Genomic DNA, 21,019 nt, shown 5'->3' on the forward strand with positions numbered 1-21,019 from the left:
TAAGTGAGATGAGGATCAGGCCCAATTGCATTGTATTCTGACACACTGAACCCTTAAAGAGAAAATATATTGTAATCCTCACATTAACATGACAAAATTATGAGAATATATACATGTAGTCTTGCTATATTATCAATCACAAAATGGTTAAAAAAGGGAGAATATATATTCACCAACAGTAGGGAGGGAAGAAAGAGAAATAAAAGTGCAAAAACGTGACATTTTTGAAATTACAACCCTCGTCTAGAATGGATTTACTGTAAGAAAATCTGGCAGGAGGTGTTAGGCATCTTTTTTTCCTATTTGCTCTTTTTACTGCTGTTTTTTTAACATTTGCAGGGTGCTTTTAAGTAATGACTGTGACACTGACAGACCACTTCAGCTTGATGCTAAGAGACCAGCTCAAATCAAAGCCAGAGGCCAATTCACTTGTGGTTTGAATATCAAAGACATTTTAATGTTATTGTCTTCATTTACCTATAATCTGTGGTTTACTCTCGCCTTACATTATGTATACCCTGTACTTAATTAATCCTAGATCAAAAGTGTATGTTAGTGAGAATTTAATTGATGTGTAAACTTCATGAAAACTAATGAAAGATTGTTGGGATTGCTGTAACTAAATGCATTGTGTATATCTCTGTAATTGGATTGCCCATCAAATGGGATTGGAGCCTTGGAAATATAAATGAAGAAGCATGCTAACTTCAAAGCATGGGTCATTGTGTTCGACAATGGGAAATCCACAGACCCAGTCTGCGTTTAGTCAACCGAGGAAAAGCCTATTCTGTAATGGAAACATTTGCCAAATTGCTTTCTAAGGAAGATAGCTACAAGAATGGATTCAGGGAATGATCCTGAATCTCTGAACTGTTTGGATTCTAACAGGGTTGAATACTGAGAAAGTAGACAGAGATCCCCAGAATTATTTTGATAAACCCTGAGAGACTTAGGGAAAACTAGCAGATTATTACATCTCTGCTATCAATTTGGATGTACAAACTTGGACTCACCTGTTAATGTGTTTTACCTGCTTTAACTTCTCAATAACTCATTTCCTTTTCTTAGCTAATAAACCTTTAATTAGATTACTTGAGAAATCGGCTGCCAGTGTTGTTTTTGGTGTAAGATTGAGAATATCTATTGACTAGGGAAAAGTGACCAATCCTTTGGAATTGGGAGTACCAATGTGAGGTGATTTTTGGTTTTAATAACCTTTCATCACAAAGTCTAGTTTGTCTGGGTGGCAAGATGTGCTGGAGAGCCTAAGGGGACTGTTTGTGACTCCATGGTAAGAGTACTGGTGTGGTGAAATCTAATTATAGAATATACTACCAGCTTGGGGGGTCTGCCCTGTTTTCTGACAGTCTGACCTGAGATTGGCACTCTCAGTTAGTTGTGAGCTACTCTAGACAGTGTGACAATGATTTTGCAGTCAACTGATGGTTTAGGTTTTTTGGAAGAGTAAATCATTGCTGGACTGGTTTACTGTTTCTGAAACTCCACATTGGTCTTGTTTTCTTTTTTCTCTCCTGCTTAATAATTATTTTTACAAAAATCACCATAAAAGATTTTTTCTTCATTTGTTCTAAAGGAGAAAGCAGCATTAAAAATAATTAACAAACTTACTACATGATCCACTTTATACCAATTTCAAGAGACAATTTTTTATCTAAAATCTGGGGAAAACACTTGATACAAAAATCACAGATGCCCACTTGAAATTTTTATACATTCAGGTGATGAAGTGCTACATCAGGGGTCGGCAACCTTTCAGAAGTGGTGTGCCAAGTCTTCATTTATTCACTCTAATTTAAGGTTTTGCGTGCCAGTAATACATTTAAACGTTTTTAGAAGGTCTCTTTCTATAAGTCTATAATATATAACTAAACTATTGTTGTATGTAAAGTAAATAAGGTTTTTAAAATGTTTAAGAAGCTTCATTTAAAATTAAATTAAAATGCAGAGCCCCCTGGACCAGTGGGCAGGACCTGGGCGTGAGTGCCACTGAAAATCAGCTTGCGTGCCGCCTTCGGCACACGTGCCATAGGTTGCCTACCCCTGTGCTACATGAAAAAAATGACAAATGTCAGAAAGTATGAGTATCACTGTATGTGCTAATATTTTAAGGGATGGAGATGATGAGAGGGCAAAAACATTTTAAATAGATTCAGGACCTGTACTAATGCTAGTAAGTTCGTTGGGTTCAAAGTCCTGCTCACCATTCTGTGTCTTCAGGCGGCTAGCCCCAAAGGTATGTTGGACATTTCAGTAACAATAAATATCGCTCTCACATGAATACACTTTCGATGCTGAACCCAATGAACCCATTAAAGACAGAGAATACCAGTTGAAGAAGTAACAACATATGTCATAAAGATTTATCTTAAAAGACACATAGGAATTCCCATACTAGCTCAGACTTACATACATCTAGTTCAGTATCCTGTCTCCAACAATGGCCTGCACCAGAAGAGTCAGAGGAAGGTGCAAGAAACCCTACAGCAGGCAAATATGGAATGATCTTCACCTCATGAAGCTCTCACTCTAATTCCCAACAGATAAAAACTGGTTTAAACCCTGAAGCATAAAATATTGTCTCCCTTCAACAACTCTTTTTTTGCATAACTATAACAAATCTGGATAATCTTCTTAGCCATATAAATATCCAGTCCCTCTTTCAATCTTACTAAATTGTTGGTCTCAACAGCAGCCAGTGGCAATGAGTTTCACAGTCTAATTACATGTTGAATTAAAAAGTATATCCTTTAATCAGTTTTTAATTTGCTACCTTTCAATTTTATTAAATGCCCTCGTGTTCTTGTGTTGGGAGGCAAGGAGACCAGAATCTCCCAATTTAGAGCAGATCTAATCTAATCTAAAAGACCCAAACTGTAGACCAATCTGGTTACACATGATGGAAATTCTGTTTTTTGGTTTTTTTTTCAATTTTTTTAATTAAGAAATTATATCCAAAAAACCTACCTTAAAAATGTTAAGGTTGCAAAACGAAGATTAAGGTTCAATCATTCATTACAGTGTATCCTTTACCATATTTGTCCTTAAACATTCTCCTTTCCAAATTAAATAGACATACTAGGTGAAATCTCAGCAGCACTGAAGTCACTGGCAATATTATTTTTATTTTTAACTCCCACCGAAGCCTTCCTCATTCCACAAACCTCTAAACATTGTCATTGTCAGTCTCTGGACCTTTATTTCTGTTATGCTTTTATAAATGAAGTGATCTGAGGCAGAATAAAACCACACCTTTAATTTGTGGACAGGCATAATGTTTTCTGTATTATTCTTAATACAGTCTTTCATCTTACTCACAGTTACTAGACATCTTAATGAACTAGCCACAGTGACACCTAGATCACCACCATCCCACTCCAAAAATAGGTTATTAAATTCAGAACCCACTACTGTGTATGAATAATTTATGTTGTTCTTATTTGGAACATCTTGTACTTGCCAATGTTGAATTTCATCTGCCATCATTTTGGCCAGTTTTCCTAGTTTTATTAGGAATTTCTTTAGTTCTTCACAATCCTCTCTAGTTTTGACTAACCTATATAATTTTGTGTCTCACCAAATGCTTCCATCTCAATAGTTTGGCCCTCTTTCACGATGTTGATTATAGGGGCACATAGCTTTCAACATTTTTCTATGCTAAGAGCAAAGGGTTCTTTGGCTTCCTATCTTTTACTTCTCACCCTACGATATCAGGCTTCCTTAATAACCATTTGTGAGGAATATACACCTTCTGGAAGTGAGATAATTAGCTTATGTCTTCTACTAATATTATATTAACAGTGAAAGCCTTGTCTAAACTTGTGATTATAGCAAAAGAGAATCTAAACAGCAGCTTTTTCTTTTCAACAGATCTGCTCCCAGGATGAATTCAGAATCATATTTACCAACTTAAATAAAGTAAGTTTTAGCATGTTTTACTCTTCTTAGCATGGCAGAACCAACACCACTAGAAGACAATGAAGCTTTCTAGAACTTGAAGAGAATGGTGATTCCTAAATAATACCAACATTTTAAAAATATCAATCATTTAGTCAAACAGCTATATATGCCTCATCATACATTTACTGCAATATATGCTCCTTAAAGTACATGTGGAATATAGTCCTGACATACAAAACTGACTTACTTGTCACAATCCCTGCCAAAGCTAATACAAACTGATTTTCATCAGAATCCAGATCTTGGTGTTTGGAATCTTCACCTAATGACCTCACAAAGCTCTCCATAGTTTGTCCCGTGATTGTGAAAAACTTTACTGCTTTGCTCTGTAAGTGCGGAGGGAAAACAATCACTTTCACAGGTTGCACTCAGTAATACTGAAAGGAACATACGATAGGATACAAGTGTTGCCTCTACCCACTGTACATGTCATATTTCTTTACATGCTATAGTTTATTGTCTCTTGCAGAATTCCTCCCTTATGAGAGACATCCTCCAGTGACTAGAACTCAGCTGCCAAATTCAGCAGTTACATAAATGGTAGAAGAAGTTAAATGTAGAGTGTAAACTGATCGGAAAACTGGCAAAAATGGTAAAGTAGTGCAACTTGAGCTCATCTTAGTGGCATTTAGTGTGATAGTAAAATGAGCAACTTAAACATGGCAGGGACAGAAGCAGCATTGCAGAAAAAGCAACTGATAACAGAGTGTAAGATAAAGCTGTGTAAGTTATACTCATTTTGCACATCCACTGAATGACAAATGAAGGTCAATTTATACCTAAAATGTATCTTATACAGTATGCTCCCAATTATCTGAATAGCATGGTGGACATGAATTTTGTTCAGATAATCAGGAGTTTGGATAATCAAGAGGACAGGAGTGACACTGCAAGGAGCCCTCTGCAAGGTGCTGGGGAGGAGGCTGTAGTGGTTGGGCAGAGCAGACCAGGAATCTGCTCTGACCCACCAGGACTGCAGCATTCCCTGCACCTTGCATCTGCAGGGAATGGGTGTTACCAGCGCTAGGACAGTGCAGGGAGCCCTCTGAAGCTGTGCTGTCATGGCCCTGCTCGCTCACTCCTGTGACAGCAGGGCTGTAAAGGGCTCCCTGCACTGCCCCAGGAGCCATTCACCATCAGGGTTACCTCTCCCATGGCTGAAGGTTTCTGCTCTATTGTCCGAACCTTTCCATTAGCCAAATCCCAGGGAGCAAGGAAGGGATTTGGATAATGCAGAGGTTCAGATAACAGAGTTTGGGGAAATTGGGAGTATGCCGTATTTCCATTTGTCACCCAGAGAATTCCAGAGCAGTTGCATCCATTTACACTTGGCACGATTTTAACCTTTTGGGGTTTTTTTAAACAAACGATTCCTGAGCATTGAGAAATAAGTAGCCAATTCATCCTCAGTATAATGACTTTAACGCTGTGCACTGACAGTACATTTGTATATTCCACATAAACTAACCAACACATCCTAGGTGTCTATTACTATCAATGTGCAAGAAGTGCAGATATTTAAAAATCATGATCCATGGAATATTCCTCTTAGGAAGTGACATAATTGATCATTTGAATGAAATGTACTAGTATGGCAAAGCAGTTCCAAACATGCACTTCCTTCATCAAAACAACACTGGTTAGACTCTTGGTCGGGCACAGTGCTCTATCACTTTTCTCCATTTTAAATTGGGTTTAAAACTATCACTTTTAATTTTGTGGGCCAGAACAGAAGAAGAAACATCCCATAGTTCCTTGTGTTTCATGGCATGAGAGGTAGACTGCGCATTTTCTGATGAGCACTGCGGTGCGGAGGACTGGTTGATAGGTACGTACGTTGGCGAATAAGTGGGCAAGGGAATTGATGAAGTAATGTGAGGGATTCTTTTCCCCTGGTGGTGGGTTTGCAAAATTATTTACTCTGTGATGGCAGTAATCTGCATTTTCAGACTGATGATAGTTGGTGAGAGAAGAAAATGTCTCTCTTATCTGTGCCTTTTAACATCAAATATTAAATGACTGTTTGTTCCCTGTTTGCTCTACATTAAACCGTTTATAGACTATAAAACTGAATAGACCAAAAAGAATAAACAATTCAGAGAATTATTTTGTTATATGTTCAATTACTGAAATACACCTATGTGTTAAGATATGTTATCTACAGCACGTTATCTACCCACAATACCTAAGCATTCCCACTAAAATGTATACATCTGTAGTACTCACCCCTCCTAGAATGTTTTTAACTGCTTCCTCATTGCTAGAGACACCCCATAACAAAGTACAGACTGCAGCTCCCATTTCTGTACAATATTCTGCCTGCTGCAGTAGTTGTTGTCTTGCCTCATTCAGCTGCTGTCGAAGGGCTAGTTTCTCCTGAAATTAATTTAAGGAAATTTTGGGAGATTAATACTGAAGGGCATTTCATTTGGTTTCAAAGCATCCCAACTACATTTCTACCACTAAGCCAGAGAAAGGGAGACAACATTACGGCCATATATATAAAATGCGGCAATTCACAATACTTCCACAGAGCTAAATTCTCTCTCCAGAGCAGTCTGAGTAGCCATGCTGTGTGCTGGGGAAGTCAACAGGAGCTAGGAGTCTGCCACCTGCAACTTATGGAGCAGTGCTAGAGTTAAACAATGACAGCTACAATAGCCTCAGTGGTTCAAGTTAAAGTAGAATCAGCTTCTACTACACAAAGAATTGCATCTCTCACTGAGAGACAAGAGATTTTAGCAAGACAGGTGAGCCTTAGGGTAGCAGTCCTGTGAAAAAGTGCTAAGTATCTCAGCCATGTGAGATAAAGTTGCTGGTGAGCTAGAATAGATGCCCCAGAAAAAAACAGTGGCCTATCTAAGAGAACCTAGAGGCTATACTTCCCTGATGTGCAGTGGCAGAATAAGGGATCCCTGGAGCGCTAAGCTCTAGGCCCGAGGTTTGGGATGACCTCCAAATTTAGGACCACAGATCACTGGGCTCCAAGGATCTGTCATCCATGGTGTAGGAGCAGCAGTCCCATCACGGGTCTGTCTGCTTCAGTATTGGGTGAACTGGTTTTGTGCTTGGCTCACTCTGCCACAGATCAACACAGAGAACGCAGCACTTGACTGGTAAATTCAACAAGACCTGGAAGTATTTTGGAGCGGCAAATATTTCTCACAGCCATATGGGATGTTGCCAAAAAGAGGGACATGAAATGAAGATACTCCCAGGTCTCATTCAGTCTTAAATTAATCCTTACTGTCTAATCAGACAGACTAGCCTGACCAGACAAGAAAGAAGAAAGACAGGAGCAGACCACAAAGAAAACCAAGAGGTACCAATATCCTAAAAAACCCTTCCAAATTGATGCCTAAAAGGGACTAAATATAAACCTAACAAACATCACACTAAATAATGAACAATGGTTCAAGGAAAGAGAGAGCAGAGCTACTAACACTTGTGAAGATACTCTGAGCATTGTGATTTAGGGGCAGTTTTTGCAGCTGCTTATAAATAAATGAACAGCCATATGCATCTCAAGATTTCATACTTGCAGCCTGCAGCTTTTGCTTTGGCAGCCTGTGGTACAAACAGCAGCATAGCTGCTGCAGGCAATTCCTGAGCACGCCTGGCCACTCAATGGGGAACAGAGCATATGCAACACTGAGGGGAATGTCTACACTGCAATTATACAGTTGACTCGGGCTTGGGCTAAGGGGTTGTTTAATTGTAGTATAGATGTTCAGGCTCAAGATGGAGCCCAGGTTCTAGGACCCTGTGAGATTGGAGGGTCCCAGAGCTCAGGCTGCCCAAGCCTAACATCTACACCACACTTAAACAGCTCCTTAGCCAGAGTCAGCTAGCTCGGGCCAGCGGGGTTTTTAATTGTACTGTAAACATATCCAGAGAAGCCCTCTCCACTGAAGTAGGGAGCAAGACTCCTGCCCCCCATTACCACTACATTGGGGTAGAAAAGTTAATTTAGATAGGGGGGATCCCGGCAGGGCAGCCCCCCTGTCTCTACTCCCAGAATAGGAGCTTTTCCTGCAGGCTGGGATGGGGGGCACTTGCTGAGGCCTAAAAGGGAGGAGGGAGCTGGGGCACTGCTAGAGTGTAGGATGGGAACTGGAGGGGCACTGCTGGAGTCTGCTGAGGAATGACGGATATGGGCTTCTGGGCCATTCAGACTATCCCAATGTGTGCAGTGCTATATAGGCTGGGGGAGTGACATCACGACTGGGGTGCCAAGAACTGGAAACAGGGAGATGGAGGTGGGGGGGGGGCTGTACCACACCTCTCGGGGGGGAGGCTACTGGAGGGTGCCTTGAGCAGAGGGAGTAGGGGCCAGGAAAGAAAAGGATGCCAACTGAAGAGTTAAAAATGGGGAAAGTACGGTCCATGTCAGAAGGAAGCATCCCATTTGTGTGGGTGCCCTGTTGTTTCCCATCCTGACACATAAAGGGCAGGGAGGGGGAGCGGGGGGAGTATGTTTTCTTAACAAGTTTGAGTATGGAGGAAAAAAACAGAGCCAAACATATGATTAAAAAAACCCCAAACCAAGCGAAAAACACCACGCTCAGGATTTCAAAGCCAGGGATCTCAATTTTGGGGGATTGTCTAAATTTTTGAAGTTGTGGGGTTGAAAATACCCAAAGAGTTAAAGTCACCTAAAGATAAGATGCTATAACATGGTACCCCCATCCATCCACAATGCTTCGCAGATTCATACGTTACTGTTAGAAGTGATGACTTTAATTAGATGTCTTAGGTCACATAATTGGTCTAAAAATATTCTTTGCTAATCTTTTCTTATGTCCACATCTGGCTGCCTACATCACATCTTATAGCCACCCTTGTGTTGATTAAATTTGCTGGCAGTGGGAAATGCAACATGAGATTCACTGTTTTGCAAATGAAATGTATTGAGCAGATTTTTCAGCATCAATCCACAATATATTCTTCTGTTACTGTAGTCTACTCAATAGACTTACACTAATTAATGATACCAAAGAATCTGGGACTTCTGTTGCTGGTAAATAAACAGTTTTGGGAAATTTTTCTGTGTGTACTAAAAGCAGTCTGTTATTAAAACCAGCCACTAAAATCTTGTTAACTTAAAAATGAGTTTGTTGAATTTACTCTCTTTTCTCTAAACTCAACATCAGATCCATTAGCTTCTCTGACACCATCTTGCAGCAAGTCTTCTACTCAAATACACTGAACTTTCTTCCTATCTCTCTTCTTTTCTGTATTTCATTTATTCAGTGTTTGCATTTTGCACTTAGGATAGGAAATGCGATGTTGATTAATAAGACATAACTTTGGTAATGTCATAACTGGATAAGCCTGTCAGGATGCAAAGCCACAGCAAAAAAATCAAACCGTTCATAAACAACATCATAGCAAATGAATGAAAACCAGAAATAATATTTACAAAACCAGGAGAATAAACAGACCTGCAAGAAAACACACTAACAACCCTCCAAGAAGCAATTCTACTATTGGTGCACACCACTGACTAGTTATTGTGCTGTGCAACATCTTCCAAGAAGGGTCAAACTTCATGACTACGACAGTGATAAACTACGTAACTAGAAAGTGATTAGTTATGAAGACAACAGTGAATCAAAGATTACATTTATGCTTCCAATTTTGCTCAGGTTCAGAGAGTGTCTTAATTTCCTAAAGAAGTTATTGTTAGGGACTGAGACGTAGGCAGTTTGGCCTAGTAGTCAGAGCAAAAGTCAGGTCTAGTGGAAAAAGCAGGTATCCAGCTTGTTGAACAAAGCCTTGGGTCAGCACCAGAGTCAACTGCCAATTGTCAGAGCCAGAGGTCTAGCCAGAGTCAGAACCAGGAATCGAAGCTGAGGCTCTGAGCTGAGGTCAGATGCCAAAAGGCAGAACCAAGGGTCAGAGCCAGGACCGATCACTGAGGATTGGAGGTAAAGCGCAAAGGCAGGAGGAGAGGCAAGGATCAAGCATGGGGCAGGCGCACAAGAGGGTACAGGAGCCAAGGCAGGGATAAGGCGGGAGCAGAGCAGGAACAGGGTTGGGTGCAGTAAGCAGGGTCCAATGCAGCCACAACAGGACACCACCTTGTTACTCAGACAAACTTCCTGGTCCTCCTCCTGGTGGAGGTGGGTGATCCTCCAATCAGAGTTCCCATAGGTGTTGCCTTGGCTGAGGCTACAGCCCTAGTAGCTTCTCAAGCACACCAGGTTTCCGTAGTCATTGGGTGGAGGTCAGGATGCTGCAGCTGTCTGGGGATTCCTAGGGCCTGGGTTCGAGACCTGGGACATCACAGTTATCTAGGTTTGTGAAGAAACAGTGGAATACAAAATGATTATTCATTCTTGACCAAGAAAAGAGTATTAACATTATCAACAAGGTGGAAGGAATGCAAGCCAATATAGGGGGAAAACAGGTTAAAGAATATTTAGAAAAGCTGGATGTATTCAAGTCAGTGGGACCTGATGAAATTCATCCTAGGGTGTTTATAGAACTAGCTAAAGCAATCTCAGAACCACTAGTAATTATTTTCGAGATCTCCTGGAGGAGGCTGAGGTCACAGAAGACTCAAGAAAGGCAACCATGGTACCTTTCTTTAAAAAGGAGAAAAAAGAGGACCTGGGGAATTATAGACCAATCAGCCTAATTTGACACTTGGGAAGATACTGGAAGAAATTATTAAACAATTAGTTGATACGCATCTGGAGGATAACAGGATTAGAAGGAACAGCCAACATGGATTTGTCAAGAACAAATCATGCCAAACCAACCTAATTTCCTTCTTTGACAGGGTTACTGGTCCTCTGAATAGGGGGAAGCTCTAGATGTGATATATCTTGATTTTAGTAAGGCTTTTGACACAATCCCCCATGACATTTTCATAAGCCAACTAGGGAAATGTGATCTAGATGAAATTACTATAAGAGGCGTGGCCAAAATGCAGCTCTTTAAGAGTTTGAGTGCGGCTCACAGAGCTCAGGGCTGTCGCCCCGCCCGAGGAGCTGAGGCTCAGGGCTGCAGCCCCACCAGGAAGAGCCAGTGCATGGGTCTGCGGTTCTGCTGGGAAGAGCCAGTGCATTGGGGCTGCAGCCTCGCTGGGAAAAGCTGATACATGGGTTTGTAGCGCCATGAGAAGAGCTGGTGCTTGGGAGTCCAGCCCTGCAGGAGGTGCCCAGGCTCAGGATTTCAGCTGCACATGCCCATTATAACAGGAAATTGCTTCACGTAGTACTGTGTGGACCTCCTTGCTTGGGATCTCCCCACATTCTGCACAACACAGGCGGTGTTTACTGTTCATAAGTCAGATTTCAATAGTTTTAGATGTAAGTGTTAACCCTCCATTAATTTCGTGGATGCCAATGACATCTTCAAATTGTAAGGAACACAAGTATGAAGAAAGCTGAAGTTTTAAGCCAGAATGGGAGGAAGAATTTGCATCCACCGTTAGAGGTGGGAAACCCCAGTGCCTTATCTGCAGTGCATTGCTCACTCACTACAAAGTGAGCACCTTGAAACCTCACTACAAAACTAATCATAACAACTTTCTGTCTAAATACCCTCCTGAATCAGAATTAAGGAGGAACAAGCTAACTGCATTAAACTCACGCCTAAACAGTCTACTACTTTCTGCGTTCAGTAAGGAAGCTGACACAATGACCAAAGCTAGTTTTGTTATGTCATGGAATATCACTTGTGCTAAATGTCCACTTTGTGATGGAGAATTTGTTAAGAATACCGCAGAAGTGGTTGCAATTTTAGATCCAAGTAACACAAAACTTTAGCAACCAATAAAGCAAATTCCAATTTCGCGCCACCCTACGGAGAGGCAGATCAGTGCTGATATTGCATGCAAGATGCAAAACGATCTAAAGAATTCTCTAGCATTCCACCTGTCAATGAATCCGTGATATACAAGATAGACCACAACTAGCTATATTTGTTCGCTATGTTTCCGTGGATGTAATTGTGAAAGAAGAAATGTTGGGACTCAGTGGCGCTAGAAGAAACAACCCGTGGTGCTGACATAAAGAATGCACTTGTCAAAGCATTGACAAATGCCGATGTACCATTGGATAAACTTGTCAATGTAGCAATGGATGGAGCACCTGCCATGGTAGGGGGGAAAAGTAGGCCTTATCGGACTCTTGAAAAGCAATCCCAAATTTCCAGAGTTTCTCCCTGTTCATTTTATCATCTACTGAGAACATCTCACAGGCACATATTTCAAGTACAAAAATATTACAAAAACGGTCCTAGAATTTGTCAATTTCATCTGTTTGAATGTGAAGACTCATCAACAGTTCAAAAATTTAATTGAAGAGCTGGATCTTGAAGACAAATCTAATGACATCTCTTTCTACTGTATTGTGAGATGGTTATCAACCAGCAATGTCTTAAATAGGTTTGTGGAACTGCTGGAGCCTTTCAATGCCTTCCTTGAAGAAAAATTTCCTATCCACAACTGAAAGATGAGCAATGGATGCAGAATCTCATATTTTTTGCGGATATTATGCAGCATCTGCAAACTCTCAATTTGGCACTCCAAGGGAAGGATAAGATTATTTCTGACTTTACTCAGGCAGTATTCAGCTTCCAGAACAGGTTAAAGCTTCAGCAACATAGTGTCAAGATACTTCAACCACTTTCCCCAACTCAAGAGTAGGGTAAAAACATTCCCTGAAATTGAAGAAGATCACAAACTTGAGGAATACAGAGGTAATTGACAAGGACTGCTTGATACTTTCAGGTCAGGTTTGAAGACTTGCAGAAGCTGAGATCCTGCTTCGCCTTTCTTGTAAACCCTTTCATGGTTGATGTGATCAACAATGGCTGTCTGATTCCCAAAACCGTGGTCACAGAAACATCTGCTGTAGAAAGGGAACTCCTGGAACTTCAGGAGGACCAAGCTCTAAAGATAATGCATAACTAGGTGCAGAGCTCTTCTTGACCTGCTGCTCACAAACAGGGAAGAATTAGTAGGGGAAGCAAAAGTAGATGGGAACCTGGGAGGTAGTGACCATGAGATGGTCGAGTTCAGGATCCTGACACAAGGAAGAAAGGAGAGCAGCAGAATACGGACCCTGGACTTCAGAAAAGCAGACTTTGACTCCCTCAGGGAACTGATGGGCAGGATCCCCTGGGAGAATAACATGAGGGGGAAAGGAGTCCAGGAGATCTGTATTTTAAAGAATCCTTGTTGAGGATGCAGGAACAAACCATCCCAATGTGTAGAAAGAATAGTAAATATGGCAGATGACCAGCTTGGCTTAACAGTGAAATCCTTGCAGATCTTAAACGCAAAAAAGAAGCTTACAAGAAGTGGAAGATTGGACAAATGACCAGGAGTATAAAAATATTGCTCAGGCATGCAGGAGTGAAATCAGGAAGGCCAAATCACACTTGGAGTTGCAGCTAGAACAGGGGCAGGCATCGGGTTTTGGAATTGTATGGAGGGCTGGTTTGGGGAGGCACAGCCTCCCCTAACAGACAGGCGTGGCCTGACCCCACACCCTATCCGTGCCCCCACCCCACTTCTTGCCCCCTTATGCCCCCCCCGACTCCTGCTCCATCCAACCCCGGTTCCCTGACAGCCCCCCTAGGACCCCTGCCCTCCCGCTCCCTGTCCCCTGACAGCCCCCAGAACCCCTGTCCCTGATTGCCTCCCCCCGCTGCCCCATCCAACCCCTCCTCTCATTCCTGAATGCCCCCCCGGGACCCCTCCCCCATCCAACCACCCCTTCTCTGTCCCCTGCCCCTGACTGCCCCCCGCCGCCCCATCCAGCCCACCTCCTCCTTCTTGACTGCCCCCCCGGGATCCCTACCCCCATTCAACCCCTGTTCCTCGCCCTCTGACTGCCCCGACCCCTATCCACACCCCCGCCTCCTGACCAGCACCCCGAACTCTCCTGCCCTCTATCCAACCCCTCCTGTTCCCTGCCCCCTTACTGCGCTGCCTGGAGTATCAGTGGCTGGCAGCACTACAGCCGCGCCACCCGGCTGGAGCCAGCCACACCACCGCGCAGCACCGGATCAGGCCCGTCTCTGCAGCTGAGCTGCCCCAGGAGCTCTCAAGCCCTGCTGGCCAGAGCACTGTGCTGGCGGCGGGGCGAGCTGAGGCTTCGGGGGAACAGTAGAGAGGGGCCAGGGGCTAGCCTCCCAGGCCAGGAGCTCAGGGGCCGGGCAGGAGGGTCCCATGGGCCAGATGTGGCCCGCGGGCCATAGTTTGCTCACCTCTGAGCTAGCAAGAGATATTAAGAGTAACAAGAAGGGTTTCTTCAGGTATGTTAGCAGCAAGAAGAAGGTCAAGGAAAGTGTGGGCTCCTTACTGAATGAGGGAGGCAACCTAGTGACACAGGATGTGGAAAAGCTAATGTACTCAATGCTTTTTTTGCCCCTGTCTTCACGACCAAGGTCAGCTCCCAGACTACTGCACTGGGCAGCACAGCATGGGGAGGAGATGACCAGCCCTCTGTGGAGAAAGAAGTGGTTCAGGACTATTTAGAAAATCTGGACGAGCACAAGTCCATGGGGCCAGATGCGCTGCATCCGAGGGTGCTAAAGGAGTTGGCGGATGTGATTGCGGAGCCATTGGCCATTATCTTTGAAAACTCATGGCAATTGGGGGAGGTCCCGGATGACTGGAAAAAGGCTACTGTAGTGCCCATCTTTAAAAAAGGGAAGGAGGAGGATCCGGGGAACTACAGGCCAGTCAGCCTCACCTCAGTCCCTGGAAAAATCATGGAACAGGTCCTCAAGGAATCAATTTTGAAGCACTTAGAGGAGAGGAAAATGATCAGGTACAGTCAGCATGGATTCACCAAGGGCAAGTCATGCCTGACTAACCTGACTGCCTTCTATGATGAGATAACTGGCTCTGTGGATGAGGGGAAAGCAGTGGACGTGTTATTCCTTGATTTTAGCAAAAATTTTGATATGGTCTCCCACAGTATTCTTGCTGGCAAGTTAAAGAAGTATGGGCTGGATGAATGGACTATAAAATGGATAGAAAGCTGGCTAGATCGTCGGGCTCAACGGCTAGTGATCAATGGCTCTATGTCTAGTTGGTAGCCGGTATCAAGCGGTGTGCCCCCAGGGTCGGTCCTGGGGCCGGTTTTGTTCAATATTTTGTGCATAGCAATGCCTGTGTTATATTCTATGTATTTTCCCTTTTGAAACAGACATATTATAGAAATGTTATATTAAATTCAAGGGACTAATTCCTCCAAACAGCTCTTTATGTCAACTAGCTGAAAAGATCTTGCAACAAGCTTTGAGAACACCCAAGCAGTGTGTTTCTCAATCTTGGTACAAAGAGCACATTTATGTAGATTTGCAGTGCTGTGTGTTGAACCAGATTCAAAAAGAGTCAATTTAAAAAAAAAATTAAGGAAATTCATATTTAAGGACAAAACTGTCCTAAATTCATTCTGTGACATATAACAATTGTGGCACATACAATATAAAAAAATCAAATTATTTTGAACCTCATGTAGACTATGCAATATATACATATATAACCGAGAGACAATCCCTTTATTATACCAATTCAGGTGTAATTTTATGTTTGAAAAAAAGGAGAGATCTCTGAACACAATTATCAAACATTTTTAGTTTTCCCCCAACTCCATTTATGGGAATAATACGTAATTAGTTATTTTAGAGACATTTATAACAAGAAGTAAAGAAATCCAGACAGAAGTGTCAATTTGTTTCCCATTAAGATTTCAGCTTCAAATAATTATTAGTACTGCAGCTGTGTTTCATTTTACTACTCTTATAATATGGCTCTTTCTAGTCTAGAACAATCTTTCATACAAAAAGTATTAACGCTAGAACTTTTAGGTGCACAATTTACATATTATTTGGCTATATGAACTCAATGCCCAACAGTTTTCCAGGTTGTCCAGAAGCCATATACTTGAAGAGATATCTTGCAAGGTTCAAGTGCTGGACTGGTATTTCCCTGCACTTCTTACTAAAACTCAAGCATACAGATCATAGCTTACTTTTTTGTGAACAAATGTACCTTTTTCTCCCCCATGCAATCTGCTTGGGCTGTTTCCAGACGGGCTTTGAAGTGTTCACAATCCATTCTTACCTGCTCTAGTTCTTGCTCTCTTTTCTCCATGTCTGCAAAATACAATTTGAAAAAATTAAACAAGAAGTTACAAGCAGTTACCTATGAAGATTCTGCCAAATGCAATATGAAAAGTCTGCTTTAATATTTGGTTGTGTCAGGCCTCCTCCTTGTGGCCAACTGGGACTATAACCATGTGTCACATTATTAAACAATTATTACAAAAAAACCTATTAAATTAACATGAAGTTTTTTATTTAAACCAGGAAATACATGAGAATTCACGGTGAAGGATCAAATCTCTTACCTGACCACAAAAGGGTACAGTAAGCTATGCTGAAATTCAGCTCCCTTTTGCCCAGAACAGTAACTTTATATTTAATATTGTTCATTTTCTATTTTTTTATTAGTTTTCATAAATTATCTAGAGTCTTTGCCCTCAATGTTAGTGGCAAAGATGAGGAAAATACCAACACCAACTAGAAGTAAATGTTGATTTAATCTACAGGGTATGAAGTATGTGAACAATTTAAAAATGTAGTACAAGCGCTCCAAATGTATTAATGTTTGTGGAACACTAGATAAATGCTAAGCATATCTTTATAGTGCTGGCTAAAACTGATCCATGACTGCTTTAAAGAAAAAAGAAAAACAGTTAAATAAGAGAAACTGATCTCCAGATTTATTGGAAATATGATTTTATTTAAAGTGCTTTGCTGTAATAAATAGAACTCAAGTGCAAATTATTATTGTGATGTTGCACCCCATAAGGCTTCATGGAAATATGCTTATGAATGTATATATGATATAACTGGAATATGTTTTGGGCTACATATGCTATGTAACATATCTATGTAAAGGTTATGCTCTACTGAATATATTCATCCTATTAGTATGCATGTGTCATTGTTGTGTTCGAAGTTATGAATATTTGCTGTGTACTTGCTTGATTTCTAAGTGGCCTTAGTAAAGCTTTTGGTCAGCTTCTTGAGAAAGGAATGTGCAAATTAAGTGCCCAATCAAGAAACACTTAAAGGACAATGAATCTTGGAAGCCTCCAATCCACATAAGAAGTCTACTTGAGGACGTTCAGGGTAGCATGTAAACACTGGCGGCTGCCTGTAAAAACTGAGTCATGTATGGACATGTGACTTGCCCATGTGACTCCAAAACTCCATCTTGGAGCTGGACTTTGCATAGGAGAGAGGAGGGGGTCTCCACCCACAAGAGAAAGTCTATTTAAACCCCTGGGAGACCCCTCCATTTGGTCTTCAGTTGGCTAAAGAGATAGCCTCTCCACCCCCAAGGATAACTGAAAGAAACTGGAACAAAGGACAGTAACTACAGGGGGCATGAGTGATTGCTGGAAGGAGACTATTCTGTAAAAGGAAGCTTACTGGAATTCCTCTGAGGGTGAGGTTTTCTTACTGTATTAGACATAGATTTACGTGTTCAGTTTTCTTACTGTATTAGACATAGATTTACGTGTTCTATTTTATTTTGCTTAGTAATTCACTTTGTTCTGTCTGCTATTACTTGGAACCACTTAAATCCTACTTTCTGTATTTAATAAAATCACTTTTTACTGATTAATTAACCCAGAGTATGTATTAATACCTGGAGGGGGGGACAGCTGTGCATATCGCTCTATCAGTGTTATAGAGGGCGAACAATTTATGAGTTTACCCTGTATAAACTTTATACAGGGTAAAACAGATTTATTTGGGGTTTGGACCCCATTGGGAGTTGGACATCTGAGTGTTAAAGACAGGAACACTTCTTAAATTGCTCTCAGTTAAGTCTGCAGCTTTGGGGCATGTGGTTCAGACCCTGGGTCTGTGTTGGAGCAAACTGGCGTGTCTGGCTCAAAAAGACAGGATGCTGGAGTCTGAAGCAGGCAGGGAAAGCAGGGGCAGAAGTAGTCTTGGCACATCAATTGGCAGCCCCAAGGGGGTTTCTGTGATCCAACCCATCACAATTATAATGCTAACAAATCAAGAGATTAGCCCCATGCCACTTCAAACTAGCCTGCATCACTAGGTGGGCTGTCTTCATAAGACAATCTCACTCACTGCAATCTGCAGAATGAGAGACCAGGACCAGGTCTCCTCTCTGAACATAGAGTACCACTTAGTCAACTGAATAATCACTTTAAATATTAATTTCTCTTATATTTGTATAACGAACTGTGAAATTCTGAAGGGAAAAAAATAATTTTAAAAACTTTCTCCAGTGCCGTCTTACAATTCCCTCCATGTGTCCACAATTCACTGGGAAAGAACAAAGTGGCTCCAGAGACGACCCTAGCAATTACAGGCCGGCAAACTGGTTGAAACTATAGTAAAGAACAAAACTGTCAGACACATAGATGAACATAAATTTGTTGGGGAATAGTCAACATGGTTTTAGTAAAGGGAAATCATGCCTCACCAATCTACTAGAATTCTTTGAGGGGGTCAACAAGCATGTGGACAAGGGGGGATCCAATGGATCTAGTATACTTAGATTTCCAGAAAGCCTTTGACAAGGTCCCTCACCAAAGGCTCTTAAGCAAAATAAGCTGTCACGGGATAAGAGGGAAAGTCATCTCATGGATTGGTAACTGGTTAAAAGATAGGAAACAAAAGGTAGGAATAAATGGTCCATTTTCAGAATGGAGAGAGGTAAATAATGGTGTCCCCCAGGGATCTATACTGAGCCCAGTCCTATTTAACATATTCATAAATGATCTGGAAAAGGGGGTAAACAGTGAGGTGGCAAAATTTGCAGATGATACAAAACTATTCAAGATAGTGAAGTCCCACACAGACTGCAAAGAGCTACAAAAGGATCTCTTAAAACTGGGTGACTGGGCAACAAAATGGCAGATGAAATTCGATGTTGATAAATGCAAAGTAATACACATTGGAAAACATAATCCCAACTATACATATAAAATGATGGGGTCTAAATTAGCTGTTACCACTCAAGAAAGAGATTTTGGAGTCATTGTGGATAATTCTCTGAAAATATCCACTCAATATGCAGCGGCAGTCAAAAAAACAAACAGAATGTTGGGAATAATTAAGAAAGGGATAGGTAATAAGCCAGAAAATATCATACTGCCTCTATATAAATTCATGGTTCGCCCACATCTTGAATACTACGTAAGGATGTGGTCGCTTCATCTCAAAAAATATATATTGGGATTGGAAAAGATTCAGAAAAGGTCAACAAAAATGACTGTGGTACGAAATGGCTGCCGTATGAGGAGAGATTAATAAGACTGGGACTTTTCAGCTTGGAAAAGAGAGGACTAAGGGGGGATATAGTAGAGGCCTATAAAATCATGACTGGTGTGGAGAAAGTAAATAAGGAAGTGTTATTTACTCCTTCTCATAACACAAGAACTAGGTGCCACCAAATGAAATTAATAGACAGCAGGTTTAAAACAAACAAAAGGAAGTATTTTTTCACACAACACACAGTCAACCTGTGGAACTCTTTGCCAGAGGATGTTGTGAAGGCCAAGACTATAACAGGATTCAAAAAAGAACTAGATAAATTCATGGAGGATAGGTCCATCAATGGCTATTAGCCAGGATGGGCAGGGAAGGTGTCCCTAGCCTCTGTTTGCCAGAAGCTGGGAATAGGTGACAAGGGATGGATCACTTGATGATTATCTGTTCTGTTCATTCCCTCTGGGCCACTGTCGAAAGACAGGATACTAGGCTAGATGGACCTTCGGTCTGACCAGTATGGCCGTTCTTATGTTCTTAAAGTGGCTCTATTTACTGCCACACAAAGAAAGAATTATTTACTTACCCTACAGTAACTGTGATTCTTTGAAATGCTGCAGTCAGTGTGGATCCTATTGTAAGTGCACATGCCCCTCCTGCGCACAAGGTCAGAATGTTTTCTGAACAGCAGTGACTGTCAGGGCTACACATGCACCTTGTGCCTCCTTATGCTCCTGCACAAAGACATAAAGGGCAGACGGTGTGCAATCTTCCCTCGCAACTCAAAGCCTGTGCTGCTGAGGACTCTGACAAGCAGGGAAGGAGGCAGGTCATGGCATCATCGCAAGAAACCACAGTTACTGTAGGGTAAATATCTATTCTTTCTTCTTCAAGTATGTGCCAGCGTGGATCCTACTGTACGTGACTCGCAAACAGTATCTTCTCCAGATGGTATGAATGAGGAGTAACAGCTGTGTCAGTCAAATCAAAATTGGAGTACTGCTCTCCCAAATTTGGAATAATGCTTGACAAATATAAGGCAATTGCAGAAGATGTTGTTTGAGTTCTGATGGAGTGAGCCTTAATATTTGGTGGGGGAGGTACACCAGCCAAATGGTAACATGTCAAGATACTTTGTGTTATCCAGTTTGACAAACTTTTTGATAAAACAACCAGCTGTAGCCAAAACTGATCAGAAGACATTTTGAAAAATGTATTCCTGTCAATATAATTTCAAAGGGCTCTGGATACATCCAGACTGTGTAGTTTCTTCTCCCTTTGTCTTGAGTGTTGTTTTGGGAAGAACACAGGTAAGTTAATGGATTGACTACACTGGAACTCAGAAACCATTTTGGGTATGAATCTTCATAAGGTCCCAGTATCACATTGTCTGTGTGAAACAATGTGTATGGGGGTTCAGTCATGTGTGCCTGAAGCTCACTCACTCTGCTGGCTGATGGCCACCAAAAAAGATTGTTTTGAGAGATGGTGGATGGAGTACAGTAGGAGACAGGCTCAAAAGCCGGGGGTGCGCCCCATAAGTTTTAAGAGAATAACACTGAGGTCCCACACTGACATAAATTCTCTGGCTAGTAGGTGGGCAATCTGCGGCCCGCAGGCCATATGCGGCCCATCAGGGTAATCTGATTGCGGACTGTGAGACATTTTGCTGACGTTGACTGTCTGCAGGCACGGACCACCACAGTTCCCAATGGCTGTGGTTTGCCGTTCCCGGCCAATGGGAGCTGCG

At 41.8% G+C, this 21,019-nt stretch overlaps 1 protein-coding gene across 2 annotated transcripts in view; it reads right to left on the reverse strand.

Annotated features, from left to right (window-relative positions):
• The window catches only part of LOC123362208 (heat shock transcription factor 2 binding protein), a 53,956-nt gene that overhangs the window by 27,309 nt on the left and 5,628 nt on the right, over positions 1–21,019 (reverse strand). For both annotated transcript variants that reach the window (XM_045002601.1, XM_045002602.1), the window contains exons 3-5: positions 16,001–16,104; positions 6,205–6,354; positions 4,166–4,304 (exon numbers count right to left, since the gene is read on the reverse strand). In XM_045002601.1, the coding sequence (XP_044858536.1) occupies positions 4,166–4,304; positions 6,205–6,354; positions 16,001–16,104 (393 nt within the window). The remainder of the gene's footprint in view (positions 1–4,165; positions 4,305–6,204; positions 6,355–16,000; positions 16,105–21,019) is intronic.

The sequence above is a fragment of the Mauremys mutica genome, chromosome 1 (genome assembly GCF_020497125.1).
Source record: "Mauremys mutica isolate MM-2020 ecotype Southern chromosome 1, ASM2049712v1, whole genome shotgun sequence".
NCBI classification, from domain to species: Eukaryota; Metazoa; Chordata; order Testudines; family Geoemydidae; genus Mauremys; species Mauremys mutica.